Source organism: Phyllobates terribilis, unplaced genomic scaffold, assembly GCF_046119375.1.
Source record: "Phyllobates terribilis strain yellow unplaced genomic scaffold, ASM4611937v1 Scaffold_7__3_contigs__length_470593459, whole genome shotgun sequence".
Lineage (NCBI taxonomy): Eukaryota > Metazoa > Chordata > Amphibia > Anura > Dendrobatidae > Phyllobates > Phyllobates terribilis.
The window spans coordinates 321,529,470-321,546,313 of record NW_027362767.1 but is presented as its reverse complement, the minus strand read 5'-3'; the positions used below and the strand labels follow the sequence as shown (position 1 = coordinate 321,546,313).

The window sequence follows — 16,844 nt, the reverse complement described above, 5'->3', positions numbered from 1 at the left end:
CTTCCCCCTTTGTGCATATCCTCTTTGCATCTTCTCTTCAGATGGTGATTTCTTGCTCAACTTGGCCTCAGACATCACTGTGTGCTATTGTAATTCTATGGGATAATGGACACACTGCGCTACAGACCGGGCTTATCCTGGATGGGGTGTAACTAAGCAGCTACCTGGTGTTCACTGGAGCCTCTTATGGTGAGGTCAGGTTTGTGCGGCCGGTAGCTGGTACGAGGTACCGTTACAGGACAGTGTCCGGCAGTAACAGCTGACCCAAAGGGTAAGAGACATTTGTTCGGATACTGAATCCTAGAAAGGGCAGGACGGCCACTTGGAAAGATACAGGCAGTGTGTCTCTGGATTGCAGACATGACAGACACTTGGAACTGGTTCAGACTTTGCGGCTCTGGATAGTAGACAGGACGGTCACTTAGTACTGGTTCAGACTATGCGGCTATGTATAGCAGATAGGATGAAGGTTAGCAAACACTGGAACAATGTCAGACAATGCAGACAAAGAGGACCTAACAACAGGCAGGCTAGAATCACACTAACTAGAATGTTGCTCAGGCACCTTCCAACAGGTGGAGGTGCCTTAAGTAGTAAGTGTCTCCCAGCTATTGGCTGGGGACACAATACGAGAGTGCATGCTGTCCCTTTAAGGGACAGCATGGGGATGTGAGAGCCCTAAACGCTTCCTGGAGACCTGCCAAGAGTGGACAGGCCCTGGCGTGGGAGCCGGGACATGAGACTGGCAGACAGAGTGGTGAATGAGTCGGCGTCCCTGCGGGGGAGAGGAGCAGAGGCCCACAGGGACGCTGGCGCTACAGCTGTAATATGTTGTAACATCATGACATCACAACGTGCGCCATGGTTCACATTGACGTCAGAGGCCTTTTTGAGCTGGAAGCCACAGCCTGGAGTGAAGAGGTTTGTATGCGATGAGGGGAAGGAGAAATGAAGAAGTGCAGAGGACTGCACGGCGGGCTGTGTGGAAGGCAGGCCATGTGAGAGGTTAGGTGAGTTTTATTTTTGCTGAGGCTATGTAGATCGAATTGCAAGAAATCTATTCCCTGAAGAAAGTTTTTTACATTCAAGGAGAATTTAATTCTGCTCATCTTTAGTTTTTCCACTCCATAATGTTTTTTTCCAAACATGTTTCACTATTATTCCTTAGATCATCTAGGTGGTAACATAAATGACTCACTGTCACTGTTCCTTGGTTTTATCCACATAACGTAATCAGCAGGACAGTTAATGATATGTACAGTTAGGGAAATATCGCATGGCGTATTCTTATTCTGTTTATTGATTTCAGAATGTCTTTGATCGTCTTATATAGAGGCAGGATAATAGGAATGATTGTAATCCAGCACTGCAAAAAAATATTTAAAAAGACAATTGTCTCCATAAAATAGATTTAAAAAAAGAAATAAATTATAGTCTCAGACTGATAACAGTGCTTAGTCATAGAAGTACTAAATCCATAGATTGAAATTTATTTCTAATTTTTGTTTTTATTTAATTTATTTTGTGGAAACAATTGTCTAATAAAAATTGTCTCTTTAAATATTTTTTGTGATGCTGGATTACAATTATTCCTATTACCCTGTCACTACTCGAGGACAGTGGCCTGGAGGCTCCATGCATCGCACAAACGTCCTATTCTTTGTATTTCTCGTATTGGTGGTGAGTTGAATTTTTTCTTCTTTTTTTCTATTACATAGAGGCAGGCTATAGATTGCTCACATTTGTATGTCAGTATTGGATATCTGTCAAGCCAGTACCCTGAAATTTGGGTGGCTTGATAATGACTTTGTATAAGTCTTTCTCTTAAGAATTTCTCTCTTCTGCATGTTACAGTGGGATTTTTTTGTGAGTTTGTCCATGTCTAGAATCACAATTTTGTTTTCAAAATTCCCATTATTTTATTATCAAAAGTTCCTATTACACTAATGGGCCCTCTTTTTATTGATGATGGTTCCTTTCATCTTAGTCAGTCTCTTTTGTGGGGGATAAACAATTGAGTTCTGTTCACCATCATCACACCTTTATGGACTAAATTTAATACTAATTAGGGATATCCTAACTGTGAAGTGATCTCGCAGATGTCTTGTCTGATGTTTGAAATCTGCAAAAGAGGAGCAGTTTCATCTAATCCTAAAATACTGCTAATTTGGTATTTCCTATTCTAGCCTAGTGGAATCATGATTTTCCATTTTCACGAAATTATTTATGACCATTGGTTTCCCAAAAGGCTTAATTCTTAGATATTCATTGTTTTATTTTTTTTTTATTGGAAAATAAAGACATGTGAGTTGTTCCTAAATGAGTGAAAAAATTAAACACAAGGAGTAAAACGTATCCCTTATCTCAAGTGGTGAGGTTATGAAGCAAGGATAAAAAGCCTTCAGAAACTGATTTAGAATAACTGGTCAGAACATAAAATGACTGGACAGTATAAAGAATGGTGCCAACTATCAATCAGTTTTATTTATGTTGCCTGAAGTGACAACTCTCGTTGCTCCCATGCTCGTTCCACACATTTTACCTTTATTATTTTTTTAATACCTTGTTCCTCTACTATCCATTATTTCTCTCAGGATTTTATTATTTTTCTTTGTACTTACATCTCTCGGGCCGAAAGTTCAATTTGCAAATTACAACCTTGAGTTGCTTTCAGCAGGGATCTTATGGTGTTCAGAAGTAGCGAGAGTTCTTATAAACGTCTGAGCTGTAATGGTGTGATAACCAACTCCCATTGGCTTACATGGGTTTTCTATAAGTTTTTTCTAATTCTCATTGACAAGAGAGGTGATCATTAAATGGAAGAGAATAATAGCAGTGTGTCTACAGTAATTTATGTATAGATGCATTCAATACGAGTATGTTCTGCTTGTTTTGTATCTTAACAAAATCAAATTAAATGTATCTTTAGCTTAGGATGTTTTGCTGAATGACCCATGTTAAGCCTGTTTCATACATCCTGATATTTCCTGTACTAGGAAAACCAGTACCGGTGTTATACGTGTCCAATGTGTGTCATTCGTGTGACATCTGTGTGCCATTAATGTGTGTACTTGTGCGTCGTCCGTCTGCCGTCCGTGTGCACCATCCATGTGACATGTACCGGAATAGAATGCAGAATAGAAATGACAGATGTTTAGGTGTTAAATATGTGCAAAAATAGAAAAAGATATATATGGGTTAAATAGATATATATCTGTGAAATATATAATTAGTGCCTTGCGTGTGTAATTTAATGTACATGGATAAACCTCAGAAATAAATAAAGGAAAAAAAATACATGGGTCCCCTCCATTTTTGATAACCAGCAAAGGTAAAGCAGACAGCTGTTAGCTGATATTATCAGGCTGGGAAAGTCCATGGTTATTGGGCGCTTCTGAGCCTGAAAATACGAGCCCATAGGTGCCCCAGAAGCGGCTCATCACATTAAATGCGCCAATTCTGGCGCTTTGCCTCGCTCTTCCCCATTGCCCTGGTGCGTTGGCAATCGGGGTAATGGTAGTTGGGATTGATGTCAGCTGTGATATCTCAAAATAAAATCACAGCTGGCATCAAGCTCTTGTGTTAATAATGGAGAGGTGTCTATCAGGCACACCCATTACTAACCCAGTAATAAAAAAAAACAGACACACACAAAATAGTACTTTATTTGAATAAACACTCCCCAACACCTTCCCTAGTTCACCAATTTATAAAAAAAAACATACAGGTCCGACAGGAATCCAACATAGTTCACCAAATCCGACGTAGTCCACAAATGGAAACCTGAAAAACATAAAAATAGAGAAATAAAAACAATATACTGTCCCTTGTTCACCAATTTATTAGAAAATATGTTCCCGCACAGGTCTGACGTAGTCCAGCGTTCCCAAAATCCAGACCTGGTGACTGTAAATAGCAGTAACGATAACACTCATCTGAGTTGCCGAGTCTCACAGAGGGCAGCGTGTCTCGGCACCTCTGATGAGCATTATCGTTACTGACGTCACTACTGTTCAGAGCCGCTGGGTCTCTTAAATCGCAGCACGAGCCAGTGACTCTGATGAGCAGTGACGTCAGTATCCAGGGATTCTGAATAGCAGTAACACTACTGCTATTCACAGTCACCAGGGCCAGATTCAGGGAACGCTGGACTGCGTCAGACCTGCGTTGGAACATTTTTTTTAATAAATTGCTGAACAAGGGATAGTGTATTTTTTTTACTTCTCTCTTTTTATGTTTTTCAGGTATCCATTTGTGGACTGCGTCGGATTCGGTGGACTACATCGGACCTGCATAGGTTGTTTTTTTCTTAATAAATTGATGATCCCGGGAAAGTGTCGAGGAGTGTTTATACAAATAAATTATTTGTGTGTGTGTGTGTGTGTTTTTTATTACTGGGTTAGCAATGGGGGTGTCAGATAGACACCTCTCCATTACTAATACCAGGGCTTGATGCCAGCTGTTTATTTTGACAATTCACAGCTAACATCAACCCCAACTACCATTACCCCAATTGCCGATGCACCAAGGCAATCGGTAAAAGCAAGGCATAGCATCAGACTTGGAGCATCTAATGTGATGTTCCACTTTTGGGGTGGCTGCGGGATGGTATTTTTTAGGTTGGGAAGGGCCCAATAACCTGGGACCTTCCCTGCCAGATAATATCAGCTCTCAGCTGTCTGCTTTACCTTTGCTGGTTATCAAAAACGGGGGGGAGCCCACGTCATTTTTTTAATTTATTTATTAGCTTAATACAAGTACAGTATACTGCACACGTAAGGCACTAATTATATATCTCACTGATATCTATCTCTCTATCTATCCCATATCTATCTACCTCATATCTATCTATCTATCTATCGTCTATTCACCTCATATCTAACTATCTATCTACATCTTTGCACATCTTTATCACCTAAACATCTGCCATTTTTATTCTGGATTCTATTCTGGTAGTGTCACATGGACGGCACAAGGATATCACACTTTATGTCATCCGTGTGCATGTGTGCTGGACGTATTGACATCCGAGCTGCCAGAAAAACATGTCTACATATGGGTCATACGAACATACGGACATGTGCTTAACCCCATAGATTATAATGGGTGTGCATGTATAAGTGTCTCCGATATGTGTGAAAAATGACACCACATGTACCGTGGCCTTAATAAGTGTGTAGCCTTTTAACCTGACAACCATGTAATTACTTTATGTCAGCCTTTAAGGACTCTCACTGTAGCATGTTCAAGTCTCTATCTAGTGCTTCCTTCTGAACCTCCAAACAATGGGATTCAGAGGCACCCCTGTCAAAAACATTGATTTGAGTAAGGCAAATGGAGTATGAAGTATAAAATATTGGGTTCCATTTGTGCTCCTTTCTGACAGTCTACATCTTTTAAAGAAAGCTTGATTCATACAAGAGCCTCGGACATAGACATGAACATACTGCAAGCATGAATTCCTTTAGTCTAATTTTTTTCCAAAAAGCAGGTCAAGACTTATTAATATCAACAAATTAACAGATATCATTAAATCATTACAATATTACATTTAATGTTATTCTCATATTATTAAGATAAAAAATTAATATAATATTATTGTATCCTAATGTTCCACAATGTGCTGTCATGTAGTAGTAATTTGCTTATATGTGAGTGACAAGGAGGTAGAGGAGCGCAGATGGAGTAGGTTATCTGAAAATCTCAGTGGGTATAATCACTGATGGCATTGCTAACGGTACTGCACTAAACCATGAAAGCATCAATGTACTCAATATACAATGGAAGAAGTACAGCTGCAGCGTGCTCTACTCTCGTCATTGCGGATGGGATCATGTACACAGATGCCTACAGACATTTCAGACACTGATGCATATCAGTAGATCAGCACTTTGGGATTCAATTTTAACTCAGATAATATTAGCTTTGTCTGGAAAAGTCATCTTCATAACAAAAATAATCTACGATAATTTGCACCAAAAAAGCCACACAAATTAAAGTGTAAAGAGGATAAATAATTCAAAATGACAAAATAGTGTGAGAAATATACTCAAAAAATATACAGATAGTCTCTTAAGAAGCACGTACAAAGCAACGAGGCAGAAAAGCTCGAAAAAAAGTCACATTAAATATAATATTGTCCTGATAATACAAATTTCAGCCAGGTCCAGAGTGTCAACTGAAATTTGTATTATCTTATAGTTTGAGTACTCCGACCATATATTCATTGTGACTTCCTTATATCATGGTCACCTATGGTTATCAAATGATTGCTGCTGGTCCAACTGATGTAGACTCTAATGATCAGTTGATATTGCTATAGGAAAGTATGTGATGCTTCGTTACTCCAAGACCTGAGTGGTCACTCCCATTGCCTAATGGTAAAGTCTGATCTTTCTACTAGTTAAAGCTTAATATGAAATTGGATTGTTCTAATGAGGCAACGACCCTTTTGCTGATTGCGCTTAAAACATTATTGTATGCAATATTCTTACTTCATTTAAAAGATTGGATTTTTTTTTTTTGCTCACTCATGACAAAACAGCTACTTGTAGAAGATCCTACTAGGAATCATCATTTTTTTGCAGCGTTGAGTGGATGGATGAAAAACCTCTTAGCACCTTAACTAGCTAATTTATTTTCATTTGTATTTCTTTACTTATTGATATTTTCTATTGATTTAATAAAAATAGAATTATAAAAAATGTAGAGTTACTAGACAATCATTACGTTTTATAAGTCTTTAAATTTACCAACTACGTATTAGTATCTGACTGCTTTCTTTTCTTTTTCACAGGTTTTATTTGGGGAGAAATAAAAGAAATGTGGGATGGGGGATTCAATGAATATGTTCATGACTGGTGGAACCTCATGGATTTTGCAATGAACTCCCTCTACCTTGCAACCATCTCTCTTAAAATTGTTGCTTACGTGAAGGTAAGATTTATCAGGTATTGTACATTTAGTAAAATAAAGCTCTAGGGTTTCTTACAGAGATGAGCTAATTAATTTCCAGGAACCTGGTCCAGTGACCATGACAGTATTCCGTGGCTGCCGGATGGGAGCCCTGTGAACTGCCTTCTACCTGCCGGCCTCATCTGATTAGTATGTCCGGTGTGACGTCACACGTTTGTCACACAGCAACGTTGGCATTGCATCAGGCCAACAAATCAAAGAGGCATAGGGGGTTTGACTGGTAGTGGGCATCTCGCAGGGTTATCAATATGACCGCGGGACCAGGGTTCTGCGAATAGATTAATTTATCTCTAGTTTCTTACAATGACTTAGTAAGGCTGTCAAATTTAGCAATTCATGTTGCTCTAATGCATCAAAAATATCAAAAATTAAGTAAGCAACTATGCAAATGACAAAGCCTTGATAAAAAAAATTGTGGTATTATTTTGCATATACAGCTTTTAAAGGGAATCTGTCAGTAGGATTAACCCTCCTAAGGCATCTATATGGGCATGCAGGTCTTAGGAACAAATAAATAGGAATATAAACACAAAACAAAATAAATGGCTTTGGCTATTTTAGGTCCCGATTGACTTTTATTGGGTAAAATATGTGACAATTTAGAGCATTATCCAAATTTGTAGCCAAATATCAGCTCCCTTCCTAATACGGAACTAATACACAGACTAGTAATATTAGATATTACTAGTGAATGGGGACAATTCTTTATTAGCAGTGACTGTGAGTGATAATGTTCGCGGTATGTAATCAATCGCTCCCAGTATCAGACAACCTGTTACCTTGCTAGATGCCGGCCTTGTATTAAAAATGTAATATCGGTTACTAAGCTGGGCTGGGATTTTAATCTACTTGTTGTTGTGACCTTGTAAAGTGGGCATGCTGAGATAAGTCAAATTCAAAGTCCTTCAATGCAGGTAAGGATGACATTTCCTGAGACAGAAGGGCAATGCTACCATTGATTAAATTCACCATTTGGCAAAAGGCGTAGGACAATTTCTGTATGACTCAACCTGGATAATTTACAGCTTGTTCCTGTATTTGTTCCCTCAGTACAACGGCTCACGGCCAAGAGAGGAATGGGATATGTGGCACCCAACATTAATTGCCGAAGCACTCTTTGCAATATCCAATATCCTGAGCTCTTTGCGCCTCATCTCATTGTTCACTGCAAACTCCCATCTTGGCCCTCTACAGATTTCACTGGGACGGATGCTGCTGGACATTCTCAAATTCCTCTTTATCTACTGCTTGGTGCTTTTGGCTTTTGCCAATGGACTAAACCAACTTTACTTTTATTATGAGACCAGTGCCTCTGAGGAACCTAACAACTGCAAAGGAATACGCTGTGAAAAACAGAACAACGCCTTCTCCACGTAAGAGCAATCCTGTCCTCCCAATTTGTTTCTTATGATATGTTTCTATCATCATTTCTGCTAGCAATAATTCTTACACTATATTCTGTCATTGCCGGGCTTCTCTTGATTTATGTTTGCAACAACTGGAAGTGGCTGGTTATGGAGCTTTAGGAAAACACAGCCATAAATCATTTCTTCTTTACATTAGGGACACTGAAACGTTTTACATTGACATATAGTGATAGGACTTAACGCAGAATTAAAGAGAAAAAAAATCCACTTTTAAACTGTAAATGAAACTTTATATAATTAAAATTTAACTACCGGTACTCAGCAATAGTTAATTCTGCAATATTGTACTAGAAATTGTGTTTTAATTTTTTACCATTTTTAACACCTCTGTGTATTGTCTGTGGATAAAACATTCTTTATCCTAGAAGTTAAAAGCATATTATTGTGAGTATATCATATCACACACATATATATTTAGAGAGAGGTCTGTAAGGTGCAAAATACAATTATCTACTGATTGAAAAACAAATCAAAACATATGGAAGTAATGTTCTCTATGAGTAATACAGCATTTATACAACCTTTTTAAGAAATGACAGCATTTGCAAAACTTAAAAAACATAAAAATTTAAATAATGTAATCTATTTGAATAAAATGACTAAATCTCAATAAAATATGTAAAAAAAATATTACGTAGCAATATTATTTTGATTTGAGAGTCCTCAGTGGCTTGATACCTTTTAATGGCTAACTGAAAAGATTTTAACAAATTCCAACTTTCGAGACTCTTCAGGTCTCTTCATCAGGCATAGTATAACACAAAATCTGAAGAGTCAAATATTTATACACAACCAAACACAGAAATATTGCAATAGATGAGACAAGTGACGTAAAGCAGAGCTATTAGTATGGAAGAGGGATAAACAGTTGTGGCCGTAAATATTGGAATAGTTAGTTAGGAAGTAGGACAATAACAATTGCACAGGTCTTACTCTCAATACATCATAAGTCCGAATAAATGTTAAAGTATCATGCAACCCAAGAACACATTAGCCACTGGTAGCAACTTACCACATTAATCAAACTCAATTCATAGGATGCAGTACAGTAATGTAATTACAAGTTAGTCACCTTAATACAGCCAAGTAGCCCGATGCACCAAGAGTTTTTGTCCTGCCTCATCAGGTAGATGTCCTTTGACAAGGCATCACAGAATGAGCACCGCGGGCAGGGGCACTCAGCCAAACATTGCGAATGAGCAAATTGATTCTAAATTAGTTTAATATGTTTCAAATTTACCAAGATCCATGAATTCTAGCAAATAAGAATTTTTGGGAATGCTATTTGGGCCAATAGAGCAAAATGGTGGCCAGTTATCTGCTTGATTTATTAGGGCTAGGATTGTGTGAAAAAACAATAAAATATCATACCCACCTCATCCATTAACTGACCCTGCTCCCCATCAGTCCTCTGCTCACTCTCCAAGGCATCAGCTCCAGCTTTTGTTCTTCTCATCAGCGCTTCTGGAATGACGAGGCCTTGATGCAGGTTATGGTACCTCACATAGTCCAATGGAGTGAAGTAGCCAGGTGGAGTGACGCACGCCATGATGCCATAACGTAATGATGTCATAGTGTCAAGGCCTAGTCACGCGAGAAGCACCAGTGCCTTAGAGAGTGAGTGGGTGGGTGGGTAGAGGAATAGCGGGCAGCTTGACAGGTGGGGTATGATATTTTATTGTTTTAACCTTTTCTTGGCACATCCGTTTATTATGCTTTGGGGTTGGCAAACCTCAGAGCATAATAAATATATAACCTACAAAATTGCGAAGTCATGACCTCAAGATAAAAAACACAATTTTTATTTCGAAAATGTTTAAAATTGCAACAATTGCAAATAAAGTAACTATGTGGTCTATCATATACATAAGTCAGCACAGTTTAACAGTGAAGGTTCAGACCAAGAATAACACCAATATAACAAATAATATATACATAAGTATGCATATAGGCAATAATAATTAGAAAAATATCTGCATATGTAAACCCTATGCAGTTCCATGTACAAGGAATGGCAATGAAATTACTTGCCAAGGGGTCAATTGCCAATTAATTGCCAAGGGGTCAAATATATACATACATACCACATAACTGTACAGATATATAACACATAACTGTGAACAATACAGGATAGCCACACATTCCTTACCCATAGTGCTGGCATAAATCTGGTGTATGTCTCGTAACCCCAATGCGCGCTTTGCGTGGGCTTCTTCGGGGGGTTGACTTATGTTGTAAGGCTTGATAAATCATCAGACATTGACTCATAGGAAAGTTACCTCTCCTAGGTGGTACTTGAGAGTTCTGTCTGCAAGAGAGTTAATTTGCATACTTTTTACCCATGGAACACTGCAAATCAGACTCTATATTCCATCGGTTTCTTTAAGAAGAGCCAGTATTTCCCCCATGTGACTGTATTATGTAAAAAAAAAACAAAGTTTAAAGTTTATTATTAAAAATAAAGAAATAAGTAGAAGAAAATTACTGTTTTAAAGGGAATCTGTCAGTAGGATCAACCCTCCTAAGCCAAGTATATGGGCATGTAGGCATAAGAAGCTGAATAAAATGATACTTTGATATTTGTGATCTGATGTCTTATTCCAGAGAAATTCACATTTTTCTTAATATGTAAATGAGCTGTTAAGATCTATGGGCCGGATACTGATCTCCCTGAAAATCTGTCTCCAGAGCTGAAAGGGGGTGTTAGTAGTGTGATATGTAATGGCTGCGCTCTGCTCTCCTGATCTCACTGCAGAGCTGTGTATGATTATAACTGACATGTCTGCAGCTTTCATCTCACAGGCAGACAGAGTTGCAATACAGCAGAGCTGTGAGAGCTGCAGCAAATGTGTTTATAAGGAGACAAAGTTCAGTTCTATGAAATTTGCCACGGGCGATGGAAGTATCCTGAGCTGCTGCAGAAATGACAAGCCACGATGGAATGTTAGTTTATTGGCACAGCAGTTCAGGACAGCCATAAACGACTAAAGTTCAGTTCTACTGTTCTGTGTTACTTACATGTCTCACACCTCCTATTATTTAAAATAATCTCTAGTGGCAAATTCTCAGGGAGATCTGTGTCCGGCCCAAACACTAGAACAGCTCGTTACGTACAAGAAAAACCTGGATTTCTCCAGAATATGACATCTGATCGCAGATATCAAGGTATAATTTGATTCAGATTCCTATGACCTGTAAGCCCATGTTGGAGGATTGATCCTACTGACAGATTCTCTTTAAGCCATTTAGGATGATCTTTCATATCCAGTTACATAGTGTCAAGATAACAGCTGGGGGGTCGCACAGATGCCACCGTTGTCACCCATTTGTCAGGGACGCAACTCTGCTGCCTCCAGCCGTCAGGACAATTACACAATTGACTGATGAGTGATGGACAAATCCACGACTGCTTCCACTACTAGGCTGGTTTTTGAGGAACTCCCAGTGAGCGTATGGTATATACGTCTCCGATTCCAACACATAGAATATATGTATATTTCCCGGTACAGTCACTGCCAACTCCATAATAACAAAAAGGAACCACTAGCTGCCACCACCAATCATTTATACAGGCTGATTGGACACCTGTTACATGTAGCGTATGGCTTCAGGGGTGCGGTTTAGAGAGGAAGAGAAAACAGAGCTATTACATTTTCTATATTTAATCTGAAAAGGTAGGCAGTGTTTATAAAAAATATACAAAGATAATACAAAATGGGAACAAAACAATACAGTATATACAATTACATGAAATAAAAGGGATAACAAAAGAAAATTACTAAACCTGATGTCACGGAAATGGCTCAGAGCTTAGCGGAGGGAGCTACTCCTTAGGAAAACAGTCAGAACCCACAGCAAGCTGTACCTTCCAGGATTAACAAATGACAAAAAACAAAACGCTGGTTTTTATTAGTTCAAGGTTATGCCCATATACCTCCCCTTGGGGAGCTCATATGGGGTCTGGTTGTGAGATGTGCTAGGTCTGTTAGAATTTTATGAGATCCCCAATTTACAGGATATCTTCGCTCCTGGAGGTCCCAGGTGGGAGATATTGTTCTCATGTTTCTTATCGCGATTTTATCTGTCTATAGAGATGAAACATGGCATGGACAGCACCATCCATCTGGCCAATATTAAGTTGGAGGGATTCTTCCGGCCTTACTGTGATGTGAGTGAATGCATTATGTTCATCCCTTCACTGCGACGCTGAAAATATATTTCCCATAAATATTGAATTGATGCAAACCCCAATATTCATCACTGACCACTGGCTCCAAAACGTCTCAGAGTCGTGCTTTGATCAGAGGAAGCTTATGGCGTACTTCCCCGCCTCTGCGTAATCAAATCTCAAATTGGTGTCTTTTTCCCAGAACAAATCTCCTGTGGCCATTAACTGTTCACTGCAGGAGGCCCTTACTTCAATGGAGATTGAATGTGAGTTCCTTCTCACTTCCCCACTTATGGTTAGTTTTTCTCTTCTCCAGCTATAATTAATCCTATATGTTCAATGTGAGGGTGACATGTCCCCTCTCCGTAGATGTCTTATGGATTTTAATTTTTTTCTATGACTGTTAGTATGGTGGAAAAAAGACATGTCCATTAAGATCATCTGAGGAATGTGAGAGGATAAAAGTAAGTTGTATGGGAACAACCATAATGCATAATTCATTTATACTTAACAGTGGGTACCATAAACATTCAATATATTTTAGGACGCTACAATAAAGAAATTAGAATTTCATTGTAAACCTGGTCACTGAATGGACACAATATAATGATACTTTGTGAAAAGTTGCAATAAAACCTAATATTTTCGCATCATTCCATCATCAGTGAAGGTCAATGCATTACATATTCCCTCCCTGCTATGGCTCCACCGTAGATCTCACGTGTCTCATATCTGTGTGGCATCACCCCTGCAAACACTGCAGAAGGCGAGCAGTTTATCAAAGCTTTTATAGACAGTTGCTGATTTATTGCATCTAAACTGCTCATAGCCTCCTCATTTGTCTGACAAACTGCTACAATGTTAATAGAAATGACATTGCAGCCATTATCTATGGCTGCTGCATAGAATTTATTTTCAGATCTTCCATAAGAGGTTATCTGTAATCATAAATTGTTATCATGTGTTGAAACAGTAGAATAAAAAACATTGGACACTTTCTGTTCCCCAAATGTAAAACATTGCCGAGTCGCGAGGCACATAGAGTCATGCTGACTATCATGCCTAGAGGTAAGCAAAATCATCTTGAGAATAAGTTAAGATGAAAGTCACATGTACAGACATAGATATATCAAATGCTAAACCAATGTTTCCTGTGAGCTAACAACTATCGTATTTTTCGTGTTTTGCTACCTCACAACCTGGAAGTACACTGGTTTTTTTGAGGGTTTGCATTAATTCATGTAAAGAACATGCTTACAACTGTGAATATTTGCTTTTCTTTTTATCGTGAAGCAAACAACAAATAGAACAAAATAACTGAAAACTTTAGTGTGCACAACTATTCACCCCCCTAAAGTTAGTACTTTGTAGAGCCTCCTTTTGTGGCAATTACAGCTGCAGTCACTTTGGATAAGTCTCTATGAGCTTTCCACATCTTGCCACTGGGATTTTTGCCCATTCCTCAAGGCAAAACTGCTCCAGCTCCTTCAAGTTAGATGATTTCCTCTGGTGAACAGCAATCTTCAAGTCTGACCACAGATCCTCAATTGGAAATAAGATCTGGGCTCTGACTAGGCCACTCCAAAACATTTACACTTTTCCCCTTAAACCACACGAGTGTTGCTTTAGCGGTATGCTTTGGATCATTTTCTTGTTGGAATGTGAACCTCCATCCCATTCTCAAATCACTGACAGACTGAAACAGGTTTGCTCAAGAATATCTCTGTATTTCGCACCATCCATCTTCTCCTTAACTCGGACCATTTTCACTGTCCCTGCTGCCAAAAACCATCCCCACAACATGATGCTGCCACCACATGTTTCACTGTGAGGATGGTGTTCTTGGGGTGATGAGCTGTGTTGGTTTGGTGCCAGACATAGTGTTTACCTTAGTGGCCAAAAAGTTAAATTTTGGTCTCTTCTGACCACAGCACCTTCCTCCATACATTTGGGAAGTTTCCCACGTCTTTCGGCAAACTCAAAACCAGGGGATCATTAGAGATTGGGATATGTTTTTATAACCCAACCCTGACTTGTACTTCTCAACAACTTTCTCCCTGACTTGTTTGGAGATATCCTTGCTCTTCATGGTGTTTTTGGTTAGTGGTGCGGCAACCTCTGTGGCCTTTCAGAAAAGGTGTGTATATACTGATAGGCCATGTGACACTTAGATTGAACACAGGTGGACTTCCTTTCACTAAGCATGTGACTTATGAAGGTAATTCATTGCACCAGAAATTTTTAGGGGCCTCATAGCAAGAGGGGTGAATACATATGCACATGCCAATTTTTAGTTATTTGATCCCATAAATTTAATTTATACCTATATTTTTCTCACTTCACTTCACCAACTTAGACTATTTAGTGCTGATGCATCACACACAAATCGGATTACAAAAATATTTACACACAGGTTGTAATGTAATAAAATAGGTAAAAATCAAAGGGGTGAATACTTTCGCAAGCCACTGTATATACTGCAATATTCCTCCTTACCCCTGTTACACATATAGAAATAAAAAATAATCATATTTGGAGTTGACCGTAAAAGTTTTTAATTAACCTAAATGGTAAATGCTGTGCTGAGAAAAAAAATTGAAATTCCAGAATAGTGGATTTTGGGCAGCTAAACCTCCTTAAAAATACAATATAAAGTGATCATAACATCATTTGTAACCCAATTTGGCATCAATAAAGTTGTCAGCTTGGCATGCAAAAAGCAAGCCCTGATATAGACCCATTGATGGAAAAATAAAAGTGATACTGACTGAAAAAGTGGTCACACAACCCTTAAATTTGATTTTCAGTAACTTAAATAAAAGAGATATAAATATTTTATTTCCGTAATCGTAGTGCCCTGTAGAATGCAAGATCACTTTTATCATTCAATAAATGCCGAAAAAATCAAAACCAAAAGAACAATTATGGAGTTATTTTCACCATTTCATCACACTTGGAATTTTTTGCCCGTTTTTCAGTACATTATATGGTAAAATGAATGGTGTTATTCAAAACTACAACTTGTTGCGCAAAAAAAACAAGGCCTTATATAGATATTGTAGAAAAAAGGAAAACGTTATGGTTCTTGGAAGAATAAGAGGAAAAAACAAAAATGCAAAAATTAAAAATTGCTGGCTAGTTAATGTGTTATAGTCTCTTAGACAAGACAACAACCAAACTTTTGGGCACAAACACATCGTTAATACAATCAATTTAAAAAAATCTCATCCACAAATTGAGTGTCAATTGACATCTGAAGCATGTCTATTTGTGATGTGGATTTTCACTATGGATTTAACCCTTTTGTAAAGAGTGAAATCTATGGCCAGTCCATAATAAATCAGCAACTTATCCAAATTTTGCTGTGGATTCAGCACATATTCATTTCCCTTAATTTACGTCCAATGTTCCCCAGGGCTGGGGCTATATGGTGACTTTAGCATTGACACAGGTTGACATTTTGTGACCTGCATGTCTTGATCGCTGTACCCTTGGGATCGCAATGCGACCACATTCAGCTTCCACAAATAAAATGATTGAGCGATTACGGACAAATCATTGTCAAATCAGAATGAGTAATATTGATAAATTAAAAAAAAATGAAGTAAGGAAATTAAAGAGAACCAACCATGTCCCTGAAGACTTAGAATCCGTGCCCAGTCCAATTAAGAATGTGAATCCAGTCTCCTATTAATGTTTCTAATACCTGAGACAATAAAATTTATTATCAGAAAAGTAAAGTTCCAATGCTGTTCTCAGCATGTGTAAATATACTTGACTAGTCCAGAGAGCAAAAAACCAAAGACAAAAGCAAAATACACCAATACCTAAAAGTAAATGGATAAATCGCACAGTGCATGAAAATGATAATTAATAAAGGGTATTTAGTTAACATAAATTTTGATCAAAATAATGTAAAAGCCATCCCGCCACTTCATGGCAACCCTTATGGGACAGTCCTAACTCTAATATTAAAACCTTACCATTTGTCAAGTGACATACATATGGATAAGGGCAGAGAGACTGAACCCTAGGTAGAAGCATGGACCTAAGAGGCAGAATGAACCTTTCAGCTCAGACAAAGGGCGGCCACACCCTTATATGCACTAAAGCACATTAGACTACAAAGAAAAAACCTGGGAGTCTGAACTGAAACGTAAATTGATGTGCATGCAAAATGTAAATGCATGTTCACACAAGGCCATTGGACAGAAAAAAACAAAGACAAAAGCAAAATACACCAATACCTAAAAGTAAATAGATAAATCGCACAG

The 16,844-nt window shown here is 38.3% G+C and overlaps 1 protein-coding gene across 3 annotated transcripts in view; it reads left to right on the top strand.

Moving 5' to 3' along the window:
- The window catches only part of TRPC5 (transient receptor potential cation channel subfamily C member 5), a 538,378-nt gene that overhangs the window by 461,525 nt on the left and 60,009 nt on the right, over positions 1-16,844 (top strand). For all 3 annotated transcript variants that reach the window (XM_073641140.1, XM_073641141.1, XM_073641139.1), the window contains 2 exons: positions 6,797-6,936; positions 8,026-8,348. In XM_073641140.1, the coding sequence (XP_073497241.1) occupies positions 6,797-6,936; positions 8,026-8,348 (463 nt within the window). The remainder of the gene's footprint in view (positions 1-6,796; positions 6,937-8,025; positions 8,349-16,844) is intronic.